This window comes from Centroberyx gerrardi, chromosome 22, assembly GCF_048128805.1.
Source record: "Centroberyx gerrardi isolate f3 chromosome 22, fCenGer3.hap1.cur.20231027, whole genome shotgun sequence".
NCBI classification, from domain to species: Eukaryota; Metazoa; Chordata; class Actinopteri; order Beryciformes; family Berycidae; genus Centroberyx; species Centroberyx gerrardi.
Window position 1 is genome coordinate 9,383,808 of NC_136018.1, and position 18,024 is coordinate 9,401,831.

An 18,024-nucleotide genomic window follows, 5' to 3' on the forward strand; every position below is an offset into this window, starting at 1 on the left:
AAAGACATCTTCAAATTAAGGCAGATGAAGACATTACACTGTGCTGTGAGTGTATGCAAATATGAGGTATTTATAATTCTCTTTTCTGTGTCTGTCTCTCTTCCTACTTGTTTGTTTGTCTGTTCTTCCTCATGGCGGTGTGTTTCTCTGTAGAGCTAGTTTTGGTGCCTGTGCAGACTTCCCTCGGCAGCAGTTGGATGTGCACGTCGACCCGGCCGCGATGACGATGAAAGGCCTGTCCAGCAGCCGCAGCCACCACCACACGGTGACCTGCGACCCCTCTTACGACTCCATGACCCTGGGGCACACGGACCGCCGACCCTACTTCCTCAACCCCGGGGACGCTCACCCCGCTGACCACCCCTACTACGCCCAGCGCAACTCCTTCCAGTCCGAGTGCGGTGCCTACACTGATCTGGCCAGCTGCACCTTCCCTCGCAGACACTACAGCTCCCATCATGAGCTTAAAGAGGAGTGTGGCACTGTGGTGCCTTACACCGGGGGGCCAACAGGGAGCAGTAAAGGAGGTGGAGGAGGTGGTGGTGCTGGTGGAAATAACAACCGCATCCCTCCTAACCTGCTGGAGCAGTTTGAGCGCCAGGCACCGGTGCGGCGTGACGGATACCACACACTGCAGTACAAACGCACTGCAGTGGAGCACCAGCGCAGCGACAGCCCCGGACGAATCCGCCACCTGGTCCACTCTGTCCAGAAGCTCTTCACCAAGTCCCACTCCCTGGAGGGGCCCTCAGGGTCCGGGGGAGGGGGAAGCGGGAGGATGAATGGCGGCAAAGCCAGCCCAGATGACCCGCCCTCCTGCTCTGGCACCCTGAAGCACAGCAAGCGCGGCAAGAGCAAAGACCGCTCCAAGTCGGAGCCTAAGATGCGCTCTGCCATCTCAGGCTACTGGAGCTCAGACGACACGCTCGACCGGGAGATGTGTCTCTACCACCACCAGCACGGGGGCAGCGGTGGGGGCCCGCCCTCCGGGGTGATGACCATGGGGCGCCGCCCGGACAAGTCCCAGTCGCAGTACTTCATGGAGTCCTACAACACCATCAGCGCCCACTCTCTCAAGACGTCGCGCAGCAACAACGACGTGAAGTGCTCGACGTGCTCTGGGGGCAGCAGTGGGGGGCTGCCGCTGGTGGGCGGGCTGGACGGCCAACTGCAGCTGAAGAAGAGCTCATGGTCTTCTACTCTGACGGTGAGCAGGGCCAGAGAGGTCTACCAGAAGGCCTCAGTCAACCTAGATAAAGCTCTAGTGAAAGCCGAGCAGGGACGCACCTGCCACTTCCTACAGGTAGGACTGTTACAACAGCCCCGCCTCTCGCATCTCATGACGCATGCGTCTTCAGGTCCCAGTTGCTCCTGCATGCTCACGTGTTTTTGTGTCTATCTGTGTGTATTTGTGTATATGCGTGTTTGCCTGCCTGCACATTCTCTTGGAGTTGGAGAGAGGATGAGTGGAGAGGCAGTGGCCCGGACCTCATCTCGTCAATCCCTCTGTCCCAAGTGATTATGGAATGTGTGATCTTCTGGTCACTTTATCCCTTGTATTACCATAAAACTCTATGTCCACTCATCACATGTCATCACTCCTCTTCTGTGCCTGTGTCCATGTGTATGGAAATTGCCATACATGAGCATGTGGATGTCTATGCCACTACTGCTACACAGCTGTACTGTGTATGTCAAAAGTCTGGATGTTCACTTAGCCTGTGCACTTACTCTGTTAGATAAGTCAAGTTCTAAGTTGATTTTACAACCAGTGTCTAAGAGGCCAGGCACATGCAGCTTGAACCAACATTTCTTTATACTGTATACAAGCAGAGGCACTTTGGCCTTCAGAAAACACCAACGCCAGAAGATGTTTTCAAAGCTTAGATGGAGAATTGCCACTCAGCACCACATTTCTGCAGCTACTGAGGCTGTGGTGGCGGCAGTGATAGTAGCAGTGGTGGTGTGTGTGTGTGTGTGTGTTTCTGTGTGTGTTTCTGTGCATGTGTCTATCCATAGAGCAAGAGCAGGGTGCTACTGTGAGATCAGAGAGAGCCAGAGGTGAGCAGACAAAGATTGGAAAGAAAAGCACATATGCCTGAGCCCCGTGGCCACACTACACCCCCCTCCCCCCCACCCCCCTCTCCCTCATACACACACCACCACTGCTACTACAACTGCTGCCACCACAGCCTCAGTAGCTCACACACACACACAAAGACACACACACACACACACGTGCGCACATACGCACCAAGTCCACCCCATCGCCCTTCTCTTTCTCTGTTTGGGAAAAGATAAAAGAGGAAGCGATTCAGCTTGAATACATTTCCTCACATCGGGGTGAGCTGCAAATATGAGCCTGAGGAGAGAGAGATGGCAGAGGGAGAGGCAAGGCAGAAAGAAAAAAGGGGAGGATATGCACATGTGAATGCGTGTTTGCATAAAAAGGACCAAGAAAGAGCAAGTAAGGGCAATGGAAGGAAGGTGTGAACGGAGGAACTAAAAGGGAGGAAGTGAGAGTGGGAGCATAAAAGACAGAGAGAAAGTTCTATGTGGCCGTGCATTTTAACAGCCTGGAAAACGGAGCGAGCAGATCAAGGAGGGATGTTGTCGCTGCCGTACGGCAACATTACTCCCAGCCTGAAAGAGCCATCGCTTTTTTCTTGAAAGAGAGAGGAAAGGAAAAACTGGCTTTTAAAGAGAGCAGCCCGACGAGTTAGTGTGCAGACGTTTTTTGAATCCTTAAAACAAGAACTTGACATGTTCTTTCCTTCCCCTGCTGGGATGGGATTCTGTATTCCAGTCCTTGCTATTCACACACACACATACATGCGCACACGCACACTCAAATTAATGCCAAACCCTTTCATGCACTTTCGCAACGGTCAAAGGTTAGAATGTGTTGAGCATCTTTAATACTCTGCCCTGTGCTGCTAGTATAATAGGGTTAGCATTCATATATCAGCTTGCCATTTAAACTCAACTTCATTATAAATAACAATAAATGTTTTCGGTGTCATCGCAGACCTTGTCTGTCCCAAGATGTTAACATGGTCTGTCGCTGGTTGCCCCTGACGTCAAGGTCGGCTTGGTTTCCTAGTTACCAGTCTGTTGAATGATTCTCACGCACTTTTTTTCTCACTCTGTATCTCATTTCTTTCACTTCAGAGCTGGTGCCCTAACAGCCACTCACATTGGGACTGCAGTGGTTCTGCTGAACAAAACCTCCTTTGTTTTGCTCTCTCTCAATCTCCTCTCTTTCACTCTCTCTCTTTTAGATTAGGGCTGGGAGATAGCTTTGCCTCTTTTTTTTTTTTCACGTTCATTAGCGTGTGTGAAAAGTCAGAAAAGCAGACAGGGGCCGGGGTACTGCAACATTTTGTCAAAACAATTAACTCCCTGCTTTTGATATGCCGCATGCGTTCAAGGACAGACAAAAGAAGGCCACCGGCACTCACAACCTTATGGTACGATCAGGGCAAGCCTCGCTCCGATGCTGTTACTATCTATCAGTCTTTTTTATGGCATGAAGTGCACTGTGCCATGCAGGTGTTTACTTCAGGCTAGGGAAGAGAATGCTTCAGCACTTTTGTGTCTTCCTGTTTTCTTGTTGTGTCTGTACGAGCTCTTAAGTCTGGAGGGTGACTTCTGTTCGTTCTCCTTATCTCCCCTCGCCTCTCCAGGTGCCTCAGGATGAGTGGAGCGGCTTCTCTCCACTGGGGAAAGATGACGAGATCCCATGCCGGAGGATGCGCAGCGGCAGTTACATCAAGGCCATGGCCGAGGAGGACAGCGGCGACTCGGACTGCAGTCCCAAACCCTCGCCGAAGGTCCAGGCGCGGCGGGCGAGCTACCTGAAGGCCACTCAGCCGTCCCTCACCGAGATGACCACGCTCAAGTGAGTACATCATGACATCTGTGACTATGCATGCATGTGTGTATGTGCGTGTGTGTGTGTGTGTGTGTGTGTGTGTGTGTGTGTGTGTATGGTGTAACTGTTCTCCTTAGATGCACAAGGCTGTTGCGCACACTTAAAAGTCCAACAATCTAGACTCCAGGAACGTATCAATTCAACCAGCATGAAGAGAATCCGCACACTACTTATCAAGAGGAAAAAGTTCTTTTCACTGAAGTATCCAAAAACATATAATATTTTATTACATGATGCTAATAAAAAATTAAAGTGCAAAGTGCTCAAGTTTGTACAGAACTTGAGCATCATGTAATAAAATATAATATATTTTTGGATACCTCTTTTTTTTCCTCTTGCTAAGTAGTTTGCGGATTCTCTTCATGCTGGTTGAATTGATACGTAACTGTACTCCTGCCTTTATATCCGTGTTTACATTCACAGTGTTTTACATAATGTTCACATTTCCTAAAGCTTGTGTTCAGCATGCATATTTGGATGTGCTGTTTGAGTGAAACAGACCGACAGAGAGGGAGAGAAGGAGAGAGAGAGTAAGAGAGAGAGGGAGAGAGACCTAGACAGATGGAAGCAGCCAGTGTCAGGTGCAGGCAGGCGCCTGCCTGGCAGCGGTTTTGTTTGTCTGTGAGTGCCTGATTCTCAGCGGCCCCAGCTTAATTACCTGTCCTGTGTTTATAACTCAGACACACACTTCAATCTTCATAGTTAGCCTCTGTATCTTTATGATCAAACAAACACATTGAACAGACTATGGTATAATTGAAAATACGTGATGTCTGTTCACGTACTGAAATCTCTATAAAAATAAATACCATGTTCTTCAGATATGCACTGCGGGTTGTAAACATCAGTAAATACGTTCTCTCCCCCAAGGCAATGCTTTTTTTTTTCTTTTCTGAAAGATCTGAGGTTAAAAGCCGAGCTGTATAAGTTGACGGTTTTTATGAAGTTGTTTTCTTGTTGCAAAAGGCATTCTTGGTGCAGCAGCAGATTCCTTTCACAGTGTGTGTTCATAAAATATTCAACAGTATTAGAACCCAGCAAGTGGGTTTCTGATTCAACAAAGTCTTGAATCACATCAAGTTGACTACATTGTTCACACTGAAGTCCACCGAACCTTTTAACGTGGCTAACACAAGACGCTCAGTGGTAAAACTCAGACGTCTGACTTCACACTTCTGACTTCTCTTTCCTTCATTCTGAAGGAATAAACCATCTGAATTTCAAGAACCATGTTGGTGGCTTTAAATTCAGTTTGTGCATTTTCACATTTTCACTATATCTAGTACCTGTCTTGATAGCTGTGGGTGTATCCTTTCTGTTGACAACAGAGCTTTGATTGACAAGTTGATGGCCAATAACTGGAGGTGACCACACATGTAAATTGTTAACAGTGTTGGACATGTTGGACAGAGGCTAGCAAACAACACGCTAGCATATGGAAGCTAACATTAACTGTAAATAATCAGCAGTGGCTTCTTGCATATTGCTGCTTATGTGAGTTGACTGAAGGAATGGCATCAGGTGCTTGCCAATGAAATTGTCAAGCTCACGGTAAATTGTCCTCTTGGGCTTTGTGCAGATTGACACGATGACTATCTGCTATGTTTGATTAGTGATTTTGGCAGTATGTTAAATAATCAGCTTCTCAAAAGTAACTGTCTAGCTTGCAGTCACAACAACAGATCGGTTATACTTGCACAGTGAGAAGGAGGGTGTTGTGTTTGCTGGGATTAGGAAAGGTGGGACAAAAAAAATGGAACCAATGATATTTGCCATAATTCTTGATGTAAATGCGTCAAGAATTTTACCCAATTCTAAGCCGATTTTACAACCACAAGGAGCGAGTTTTGGTCATACAAAGTTTATTTAAAATATCACAAACCCTCATTTTCAATATTCCTTCATGCCAATTTACAGACCAAATGCCTCATAACCAAGTAGAAAGCTGGAAAATTGAGTTTTTCAGTGGAATGGGCCTTTGAGAATTCCTTACCTAGTGGGGAAAATGAAAAATGTAATCCAAAATTTGATTTTCCTCTGCAGGTAACACTACCAGCTGATTTAAGATTTAATGTTTTCAAGGGACTTAACAAAAGAATCAATTTAGGCGAGCAGTACCTTTAAAAATGTATGTCCGTCCACCATCTTCTCAACTGTACTGGACATGACAGCTCATAACTGATGCAGTAATATGTCTGAATACATAATTATCTCATATGACAGGTTGACAGCATAATTAACCTTAAGCTGAGTGCAGACACATGCAGACAGATATGTACCCACCACCCACCCACACACACACACACACACACAAAGGCAATTTAACAAAAACAAAGTGTTATATTGCAGCACAGGGCTGTAAATGATAAGCTGTGTGATATACAGAGAGATGAGGAGAACACCAATGTTTCTAATCCCTGGATGCTCAGTTATCGTGACTGGTTGCACACACACACACACACACACACACACACAAACACACACACTTAAGTGCGAGTGGCGCAGCTTGGGGTCCACTAATGACTTGAATTTGGCCCGGGGAACGCCATCATCATCTGATGGAACCCAATGGAACAAACCAAACTGCAGTGCTGCACATTGGAGATAGAGAATGAGGCAGGAGCAGCTGACATCTTGTTTTCACACTGTGCGTTTGGGAGCTGGCACAAGTCTGTGTTACACTCCACAATGATTAAATAATCAGCTACATTGTTCCATATGTTTTAGAGCCTATTTTGTGACCATTGTGTCTTTGCTTGGTGAAGCATTGTTCCTGACAAGTTGCGGGATTTGTTTAGTCTCGCCCAATGCTAGCCTTACTCCTTATTAAAACACATAGTGCACAGATAAAGCATGTGTTTAAATGGCTAGGATTATTCCTTGCAGAGAAACAGACAAACAAGCTCAGGAGAAAATGACATGCTTTCTTGTTTCACTCACTCGCTAACAGCCATCTTTCCCTGTTTGCTGCAAACTCATTTATTTCTGGCCTAGATTTTATCGTGTTTATTTTTTTATTTCTCTCCGAGAACAGACATCCTGAATAATAGGTTGCAGTAATCACATCTCCATCCTTCTGTTCCTCCATCCCTCCAACCACACTCATCACTCTCAAGACTGTCAGTGACTGAGAGGAGGAGAAACAGGCAGAAGTAAGAAAGAGGAGAAGGTAGAAGGAAACGGGGGAAAGGGGAGATGTGGGGAGAGAAGTTCCCAAGTGCGGAAGCAGGAGGCTGACAGGAGAGGAAGACAAAGTTACAGGATGGAGAAGACAGGGAAGAAGACAGAAGAAAACGAAACAGAGATCTAGCTGGAGGACTGTAAGAACACCCTGTAGTGCAGTAGAATCTGCAGACAGACAGTCATAGACCTGACGGCTGACTGGCCGAGGGGAACATGTGTTCATTAATGGCACTTGTTCCATGGATGAGCACCCTGGGACATGCTGACCTCCCTCCTCAGGTCGCACTGATTACAGGCCCATTCACGTTGCCACAATAGGCATCCTTCTTCCTCACTATAATCAAGCCCACAGGGAGTTCAAGATATGAGACAATGAGAAGAGATATGGATAGAGATACTAGTGTAGATAGATAGAGATCGTCCTTTGCTTCATTCTTCTGTGTATCACCCAAAATCACAGACCCCAGGTGGTTGAAATGGACGATTCATGCCAATCCATGAGGTTTGGGATATACATTGTGATTTTTTTTATTCTCGGTTAAATTTTTAAATTAATATCTAATCATTTCTATCATCAGCTAACTCCTCAGAGTGGGTAAAATCAGCTGATTTTGCACTGGCTGGATGACAAATTTTGCTTTGGCCATAAAGTCAGGTCAGAAAATGTTAATTAACAGAGTGTTTGTCTATTAAAGTTGTTCTTTTTCTGTGAACCTGTCACAACACAGCCCACTTTTGGCTGCCAACCCAACAGATTGAGAAACACTAGTTTAAATATGCAGCAAAACCCTACTGACACCTCATCTCTAAGCCTCATATTAAAAAAGAATGAACTGTGTTTAAAAAAAAATAAAAAAAAAATGTGCAGCTATGTACACGCTTACACTTGCTAAGCATGTACATAGCTGAGTAAGCACTGACATGCTTTGCTTTTATACAGTAGCCCTGATTAGATTCTATTCCATGTTAAATAGCCAGGAGACTCATTTAGCTGCATGGAGATGAGTTTTCAAAATAAGCCGTCTTTGAGATGCACAGTAACCCGTACATCCAAAATTGCCACCCCTATTCCCACCTCAATACCTCATCCATCCTTCCACCCCCCCCTCCACCCCCCCACCTCCATCCCTCGCTCCATCCCTTCTTCCATCCAAGAATGAGTAATCCAGTTCGCTTCGCTGTGGTAACCACGCTCTATTTTAAGGAGGACATACATAATTAAAGCAGACTGGACCTGGAGGGAGAGAGTCATAAGAGTTGTGTGTGTGTGTGTGTGTGTGTGTGTGTGTGTGTGTACGCATGGGTACGCGTACAGTACGTGTTTGTGTGTGTGTGTGTGTGTGCGAACGTTTTGTATGTACCCACAAATGAAAGAGAGAGAGATAGAAAGAGAGAAATAAAGGGGCTATTGGACATTTGCTTCTCACGGTTGGGTTGAGAATAGACTTTCTATTCTCGGTTGTGTTCATTTCTTTCCATACACTTTGTTCCCAGTAAGTTTGTTTAGTAGGCCACTGAGTTCATAGAGAGGAAAGCAAGTCAGCTTTTTAGGTTTTTATTTCCCCTGATTAATGAATTGTTTAGCTTGCATGCAACTACTCCGTAACACACACACACCCACACACGCATGCACACAGGCGTGAAGGTGCTGAGCGATAGCCCACCTGCTTGTCGGAGGCAGGTGAGAGCTAATGAGACACCTATTCATCTTCCTTGGAGAGAGAATGTGTTTGTGCGAGTGTTTTCGTGTGTGTGTTTTTGTGTTTCTGCCTATATCTGTCTTCTACATTTTTATGTGAAAGTCTCTAAATTCAGTGGATCACACACACACACACACACACACACACACACACTTCCCCTTCCCACCCCTATGCATGAGTGTTTTCCCTGTGAAGTGTTTAGAAGTGCTTAGAAGGTGCTTCAAGGACAGACTACCTAAGCTACTGTGAGTGTTCCTTGATAGTACTGTGCTTGTTGATTAGATAAGGGTGTCTCCTGAAGCAATTGTGGATTGATCTCTATCTTTTGGGTTCATACACTCTGCCAAGTACTTTGCAGTTACTCTCTCTCTCTCTCTTGCTCTCTCTCTCTCTCTCTTTCTCTCTCGGTTTGCTTGTCTCTATCTCGCTTTGACTCTTTCTTTTCTCTATCTCTTTCCATCAATGCGTCTCTCCCTCTCTTTCTCCCTCTCTTCGTCTGGTCTATCTCGCTTTGACTCTTTCTTTTCTCTATCTCTTTCCATCAATGTATCTCTCCCTCTCTTTCTCCCTCTCTTCGTCTGCTCTATCTCGCTTTGACTCTTTCTTTGTCTCTCTCTCTCTCTCTCTCTCTCTCTCTCTCTCTCTCTCTTTCCATTACTTTATCTCTCCCTCTCTTGCTCTTTTCCTGCCTCTCTCTACCTCGCTTTCTCTCTCTCTACCATGCTCTCTCTCTCTCTCTCTCTACCATGCTCTCTCTCTCTCTCTCTCTCTCTCTCTCCCTGTCTCTCTCTGTCAAGTCAATTCAATTTAATGAGCTTTATTGGCATGGAAGTTAGGAAAACAATATTGCCAAAGTGATAGCCTATAATACAATTAGCAAATTCAAAACAGCATTTAAATCATAAGGAATGGGCAAAGATGCAACATATATTTTAAGTTACAGAGTGACAATAGTTTATATGGACTAAATAGGATGACAATGGGTCAAATATATAGAATAATAACTGGTAAAAATATATGGAAATCAGGTCCAGTTACTCAGAGCTTCTCTCTCCCTCTCTATCTCCCTCTCCCTCTCTCTCTCTCTCTCTCTCTCTCTCTCTCTCTCTCTCTCTCTCTCTCTTTCTGGCGACAGGATTTCCACGGAGCATTCTCCCAAGCTGCAGATCCGGAGTCACAGCTACCTGCGGGCGGTGAGTGAGGTTTCCATCAATAGGAGTCTGGACAGCTTGGACCCGGCGGGGCTGCTGGCCTCGCCAAAATTCCGCTCGCGAAACGAGAGCTACATGAGAGCCATGAGCACCATCAGCCAGGTTAGTGGCACCCGCGGGCCCGTGCCCTCCTGCCATCGGCCCCTACACCCCCCTGTACCCCCACCTCTATGTCCATTAAGGTTGTGCAGGGGGGAGGAAATCCCGCCCCGTAGCCGCCCTAACCCTAAATTAATCAGGTCACCATACGGCAACTGTGAGTATGAATAGTTAATGGGCTAAAACCATCGCCCAATTTTTGCATATGCATCTGCTTGCTGTTTTCTTAAGCTCAGATGATCAGAGGCATATTCACATTGGCTAATTAAACAGTGTGCAGTTGCCCCCCCCCCCCCCCCTTTACCCGATACCCTCCTTCTGCCTCAGCGCCCTTTGTGAAGCAGAATGACTTCAATTTGGCGTCCTCATTTGTGAAGAAAAACAAGAATTAACGTGCAGGCATATGAATTTTATGCATAAGTTAAATAGAGATGGGTTTCAAACGACCACGGGCATGTGCCTTGATTTGATAGATATTGAACATATTGAAGAATTGGCCAGGAAACAGTGGAAGCGCTCAGCTGTCAGCGATAAAGATTTCAGGCAGGAGAGCTCTCTTATTGTCACGGCTGGCACAAAATAAGATATTAGTCGGCTTGGATTTTGAGCACAGCTTGGTACTCTAAATGATTTGGAGTGGCAGGAGAGCTTAGCTTACCTTTTCACCTGGGGGAACGGGGATCTGTGCTCCCCCCAAAGCCCAGGGGCAACGCTTTGTCTCACCAGGTGAAGGATGGACCCTCGAGACATCCCTTCAAGTCCTGGCATGGAGCAGGCCCACAGGAGAATGGGACACTAGACCGGGTATCTACAAAAACACACCTGCAGAAAGAGGTGCCACTAGGCCCTCTCTCTCTCTCCCTCTCTCTCTCTCTCATACGTGTGTGGGTAGTGTGTGCGCGCATAAAGTGTGTATGTATGCACACAATAAAAAAATGAGTCATATCATTGGATTGAATCGAGGCCTGAAAACCTTTCTGACTCCAAGCTATACACACTTGCACTCTTGTGTACCGCACACACTGTCTCTCTTCACTGACACACACCCAAACCATCCCAACTGCTTACACATCCAGTCCTTGGCTGCATCCCATTCCCATTATTCTGCTCCCTGCACAGTGCTCTTGTTTGTTTTTCTTTATTATTCTGAACTAACTGAGCACATTCAGGTGATTTGCTAATTATGTCAGATTTCAAAAAGAGGGCGGAACAAGGGCAACTTCATGGAATGGGATGAAGCTTCATCTTATATACCCTCACACAACCCAATCTCCCACACACCCACCAGTCTCTTCCTCTCACCATGCAAGTCTGCAACAAGGCTCTCTAAAGTTTGCTGTTGTCTTTTTTTTGTTTATTTGATTTATAGGCCCTGGTTTGAAGCCTATTCAATTCCCCTAAAACTCAAACTCCAGTAGTTGGTGCTGTAGGTGTAGTTACATTCCTGTAGTCACACTCCAGTTCCCAGTAGTCTTAGCAGTGACACTTCCTGAATCTCACCTGTGATACCAATACTCCTGCAGTCACAGCACTCGTAGTTCTTCACTCCATTGGATGGAAGTTTTATCCCACAATGATTCCTCCCCTCTGCACTCCTTGGACGTTCTTTTATCCTTGAATATATTTGTTTTTTATTAATTTCTATACATCACTTAAAGCTACACTAGGCAATTTCGCACACTGGCAGCTCCGAAAGCGAGAGGTAACTGTTCAAACAATTTGAACTTCAGTACCCAGGAATTATGTGATGTGACGTTAGCAAACTGCACACAGCACGCTCATGTTAACCAAGGCTTTATACCAAAGAGATGAGAGAGGCTAACGATCTAACACTGGTGAGTCCAGCTTTCTCTGGACGGAGCGCTCACTCACTGCTGTTCAGGAGACAGTTTGTATTTCAAGTTTCGATTCATCACTTTCTGTGGGCAGAGAAGTATCCATATCCAACACCAGGATTTTATTTCGGCAAATAGGGAAAATCTACAGGGTCTCAATTAGGGGGGATGGGACGCTCTTCTCTATTGCAGCCCCACTTTGTAATTTAGGCTGATAAGACAGGTGTATTTTTACATAAAAATCTTGCCTAGTGGAGCTTTAATCAATTGACTAGCTCTGTAAGATTAAGTATTGCAGCACTAAGTAATGTTGCCCTGGCTTTTGCTTTTCTAACCCAGTGTCTCTTCTCCCTTGCCCTGCACTGGGCTGGACTGGTGTGTGTCTGTGCATTTCTGTTTTCCTCTGTGCGTGGCTGCACGTGCTCCTGTGTGTGTTTGTGGTTGTGTGTTTGTGTGTGCCTGTGTCCGTGTGTTTCCCCTCCTCCGCAGGTGAGCGAGGTGGAGGTGAACGGGCAGATCGAGGCGGTGTGTGAGTCAGTGTTCAGTGAGATGGAGTCGCAGGCGGTGGATGCCCTGGACCTGCCCATGTCGGGCTGCTTCCGCATGCGGAGCCACAGCTACGTGCGTGCCATTGAGAAAGGCTGCTCCCAGGAGGAGGAGGAGGGGGGGCTCGTGGTGGGCGCCAGGAGGGCCATCTCACCCCCGCGCACCACCACCACTGTCAGAACCATCCAGAGCAGCACAGGTGAGTGGCAACGCACGCTCACACGCGTGTACTCATAAACGTGCGAACATGCATAATCCATAGCACATTACCGATTCATATGTGTGCATGGAGAGGATGCATTATAGATGTGCTGTGTGTGTATAAGTTATACATTATACAGCATGTGTCCACTGTCAGCAGAGAATTACATAAATGAGTACTGCAGTTACTGCAAAGGGTGATTTATCCTTATATAAAGTGTGGACATAGAATCGGCCAGTGGTTTTCTTCAAATCCTGTCTTTTCCAATTCTGCACTGTATATTGTTCATAGTGGAAAGAGTCACCTCGGTTAGCTGACTAGGGAGTAGTTTCACTTTGCAAAGGCAGACCCAAACTCTGTGCATTATTATCCATCTGACCCAGTTTTCCTCTCAGATACAATATGATGAATGCAGAACTGTTTTTTTTCTCATAAGAGCTTATTCAAGCTGTAAAGCTCAGTGGCTGGGTCTTATTTTAGCCCTCTTGTGTGCCTCGTGGTCTGGGGTGCTCGGCTTTCCAGCATTACTGCATGCAGTATTGATGCTGAGTGGTGTTGGCATTCAGCACTGGGCGCTTCTATGTTTCCCACTGCAAATCCAGGCGTCATTCCCTTACATTGTGCGCAGTGAGTCACCGTCGGCCACCGCACATCGCCGTTCTTCTCCGCTTTTGTTTAATTATGCCGATTAAAACACAACATTTCCCCAAACCCGGCCGACGAGGTTACAGTCAGCTAATTAAAATCATTCACTGCAAATTGTGAGGATGGCAAAACCAGTCCCATCAATTTAAAGGGCTCGCTGTTGACTCTGAGCAAACATTCATTTAGTGCCATTTAAGATTTGCTTCAATTGACTTCCTCCAAGACTACTAAACGATTTCCTTTCTACGCAGCTGATAAAAGGCTGGCCAGTTACAAAAATTTGTTAAAATGTGAAGTTGCAGCGAACAACGTTCTCATCACTCATCTATCGACAGTTCAGTCAAACGGCACAGTTAAAGGCAACGGCGGGTTCAGCTGATTGTTCTATTGTGTAGTGGTAGTTATTGATCTATAAAGAGAGATTGATAAGATCAAGAGAGGGACATTCAGAGCTCCTTCCCCCAAGGAAGGGAGAGATAATGAAGACCATTTATCAGGTGAAGTGTTGTTGGGAACAGATCCATGGCTTTCAAGCTAGACAGCTGCTTTGCGCTGCTGAGACGGATAAAAAAACAGATAAAACATGATCAGATACAGTTGCACTTATCCTGCTGTGTCACTCCCCCCAGACCCCACCCCACCCCTCCCTCTCTCTCTCTCTCTCTCTCTCTCTCTCTCTCTCTCTCTTGCTTTCTTACTCACTCCTTCTCTAGCTATCTTTCACACACACCTTGCAGAAGTAATTTTGTTGATCAATAGTCATTTGCCAATGATGTAAAGGTAACACCTTTAAATCCATGTCAGGTAGATAGTAGCTGGAGGTGGCTGAGCAGCGTGCGCGCATGCGTGTGTGCGTGCGTGTATGTGTGTGTGCGCGCATACATGTCAGCAGCAGCGGCAGCAGCATAACAGCTGTTGGCCATCCATTTTGTGTGTCTGATTTTGTCACATGATGAATGGACATTGTGGAAGTACAAAGTAGAGATACTAGTCTGGTGTGTGGGCAGGAAAGATCCAGCGTCATCTTGTTGCATCCAATCGAGCCCGGTCCTCTGATTGGCTTGTGTAGCTCTTTGTGGTTTGATTGGCAGTGTTTTCCTCTGACCTTTGACCTTAATTCACTGCCAACCTTATTGTGTCTTGGAATCAATTGCAAGTGAGGCGAGAGAGAGAGAGAGCGAGAGTGAGAGAGAGAGACAGACAGACAGACAGAGAGAGAGAGAGAGATTATGGGGCAATGTGGGGAGCAGTACTGTGGTAGGTACTGAAGGTAGGGGATTGCTACAGATTACTGTCATAGCTGTACTACTGAGCAATTCATCACCTCCTTAGATCTCCACTACTGAGTCGTCAGTCACTGTAATTAATTAGCCACCTCTCCTCTTTCTCCTCCTGGGGAGAGGCTGTGATTGAAGAGGAGAGGGAGAGAGAGATTGGAAGGAGAGGAGGTAGAGAAGGTTTCGGTCTGACTGCAGTCTGAGTGAACGTTTGCCTTTCTCGCTCTCTATCTTTTCCCCACATGCATTAACACGGACACATAATGGAGATGTGTTGTAACGCAGCCGTATGCCAGCCATGTGCGCCGGTCGCTGCTCAGAGGATTAGGGCAAACAGTGCAGGATACAACTCAGATATACACACACAGACAGATAAACACATGGTAGCTCTTATGCACAGGTTTGTACAATATGTATTATACAACGTACTGTTCATAATGGAAGTTTGGAGTCTGACAGTCTTTGCTTTCTCACTCATTTTTTCTCTTACTCGCTTTCTGCGATAATAAAAACCTGATCACACCCATAAACTACGCATAAATAATGCTACAATAAGTTCCTACACAGAATACAGTCGCTGCATAAACAGGCTTGTTTATTTCTCTCTGTTCTTCCACTAGCTAAGGGCGATGCATGCATGTAGACGCTCACACACACGCACACACACACACACACACACACACACACACACACACACACACACACACAATCACACATTTCACAGGAAAGCTGCTGGGAGGCCAAAGTGAGAAGTGAAGACGTTGTTGTGGTGAATATTGCATGATGCTTCTGAAGGATGGCTCAGGCACCGGTTCCAGAAAAACAGCCCGCACTTATGGTTTCTGCTCCCACTTGTCCCCCGGCAAACCGCCAAAATATCACACACACACACACACACACACACACACACAGGAGAGACGTAACAGCTTCCGCTCATACTCCTCCCCAGTTTGCCCACTGCGCTGCTCCAGCCCATTATTATTGATGATCTTTTTAATCCTGAGGAAGGAGACCGAAGTAAGGGGTTGTCCTTTGATCTCTTCTCTTTGAACGTCAAGTGGCTGTGGCTGCTATCGTCTGTCTCTCACCCCCTCAAACTGGCATACACGCACGTACACACACACACACACACACACACACACACACTGACAGTTGCTACTATTGCCTGGGACAGACATGTTGGCCTAGACATCAGCTCCTTTGGATCGGTTTAACAAAATCTGGAGCAGATCCTCTCTCTAAAGCTTCAGAAAATCCATAGCAATCGGTTAATGTGAGGATTTTACTGCCTCTAAGCCCTGGCTCCTCCACCCCGCGTCGTCTCCAGTTAACATATTCGTCACCTCTTCAATCTGCTTTGTCTTTCCTTTCCTCCGCCTCCGACGGAGCAACTAGATTCCCTGCTTTTCCACTAGCAGCAGCTAGGTGTGTGGAAAAAAGCAACCTGTTGTTTCACTGAAAGGAGACGTGACCTTCAATTAAAAAGAGAGTACACACAGGTCTTAAGCCTGGGAACTGTGCCATGGTCTCTCTCTCTCTCTCTCTCTCTCTCTCCCTCTCTCTCTCTCCCTCCCTCTCTCTCACTGGCGCGCTGTCAATTATCCAGCCTCATTTTCCCAGCATCTATTTTTCAGAGGTGTGGAGAGATTGGCTGCAAAGAGTTCTCTTCCTCCCCTAGCTCCTGTAATAAGCTATGGGACAATGTTTAATTTAATGGATGTGAATTTCCTATGGCCCGCAACAAAGGCCCAGCGCTCAATAAAGCGCTCCTTAAGTAAGCGTTTGAGGCTCATTTTGCTGATAGACTTGTCACTTGATGGACTACCAGCTCCTGTTTTAGTTTATTGTCGCATCTCTGGACTCACTATCCTATCTGCCTTCACTGTGCTATCTGGAAAACTCAAAATTACTGAAACTAAAAACTCAAAAACTCAAAATACAGAATGACTGCTACTTTCTTGAATAGAATGTTTTAGGCAAGTTCCGTACAAAAGGGGAGAAGTAACAGAACAACAATAAAGAACGTAGATCAAAATATACATGAAGATAAAGAAGTTGTTTACAGTGCAATACAATACACTTTATAGAGGTAGTGGATGATCAGAGCGAGTAACAAGTGTCAGGTAGATTTGCTGTGCTGCTCCAGAAATATGAAAAAATATTAATATAAATATTTAATCCAATGTTTAGATAATGTTTGCATGTTTTATATTTAAATGCATGGGAGCACTACTGCGTGCTCTCCAGCTGGATGCATACTGTAGTAGCAGAGGATAAAATAAAGCCTGTACAACACTGCCCCTAGAGGCTGGATGTAACACAGCACTGCACTTCTCTCCTAGGTGTGTGAGTGGGTGGATGAAAACCACCAGACAGCTTGATCCAATTAAGGACAATCGTTGCCGCCACTGGCATGTTTCCAATAGCGCTGCTCGGAGAGAGCTTGTGAGAATAAATACCTTCGAATTTCCCAATGTTCTAAATATAAGTGGAAGGGATGCAAACAAGACCCAAGTCTGGTCAAATCAAGATCAAGCCAAGATTTTGACCAGATCTACCCTCACACCTCCACCAGCCCACGCAAATTTAGAAGAGCAAGGATGAAATTTGTTTGTCACATGTCAAGATGACTCATCTGTTAAAGTAAAGTACAGGAAAAAAAAAACTCTGCTCCGGGGCCCTGCTTGTTCCTCTGCTGTGTGTGTGTGTGTGAGCGGGTCCCATCTCCAGGTGGGTTTGAGGAGGACTGCAGGTGAAAGGCCCCTGTGGCTGTATTAGGTCTGACAGAGCTATTGGTCCTGATGACACTGACCTGAGCGCTGTTTCTCTGCTCCATGCTGCTGAGGTCGGTTACCGTGGATTTGGCCATCTGCTTGCCTGTTGTGTCTGTTGACAGAGACTGATCAGGTCAGAGCAAGGGCAAAACCAAAGGTAAACACGTAATCCCCGAGGCTGTATGAATAAAGTGTATTAGGGTAAGGATGCTAATCTCTGATGCTTTTGCCTCTTAAAGTGCAGTTAAGTCCATATTCCATATTGTCATGTAATCTGACTGGTGATCGATTCTGCGATTTAAGTTTTTATGCATATAGGCTGACTAATGGTGACCTTCATTTATACAACATAAAATGAAAAAGAACAAATCTTGATCTATATCAGTGTTGCAAAAAAAGTGTCACAGGCATATGCATGGTGGTAAAAGATGCAATAACTATGACCTCCAGGTGGTGATCACCATAATAATAATAATAATAATAATAATAATAACAATAATAATAATAAAATTAACTTGTATAGCTCCTTTCTAAAAACTGTTTACAAAGTGCTTTACAGAAAACGAGAGAAACAACTAAAAAAAAAAGACAGACAGCAATACAGAAGACAGACAGTAG

The 18,024-nt window shown here is 45.8% G+C and overlaps 1 protein-coding gene across 2 annotated transcripts in view; it reads left to right on the forward strand.

The window, feature by feature from the left end:
* The first annotated feature begins 220 nt into the window (after positions 1 to 220).
* Positions 221 to 18,024, forward strand: part of dlgap1b (discs, large (Drosophila) homolog-associated protein 1b) — a 44,283-nt gene continuing 26,479 nt past the window's right edge. The window contains exons 1-4 of one of the 2 annotated variants that reach the window (XM_078291312.1): positions 221 to 1,303; positions 3,687 to 3,901; positions 9,953 to 10,130; positions 12,452 to 12,707. In XM_078291312.1, coding sequence (XP_078147438.1) covers positions 221 to 1,303; positions 3,687 to 3,901; positions 9,953 to 10,130; positions 12,452 to 12,707 — 1,732 coding nt within the window. The remainder of the gene's footprint in view (positions 1,304 to 3,686; positions 3,902 to 9,952; positions 10,131 to 12,451; positions 12,708 to 18,024) is intronic. The other variant, XM_078291313.1, reaches the window with a different exon arrangement.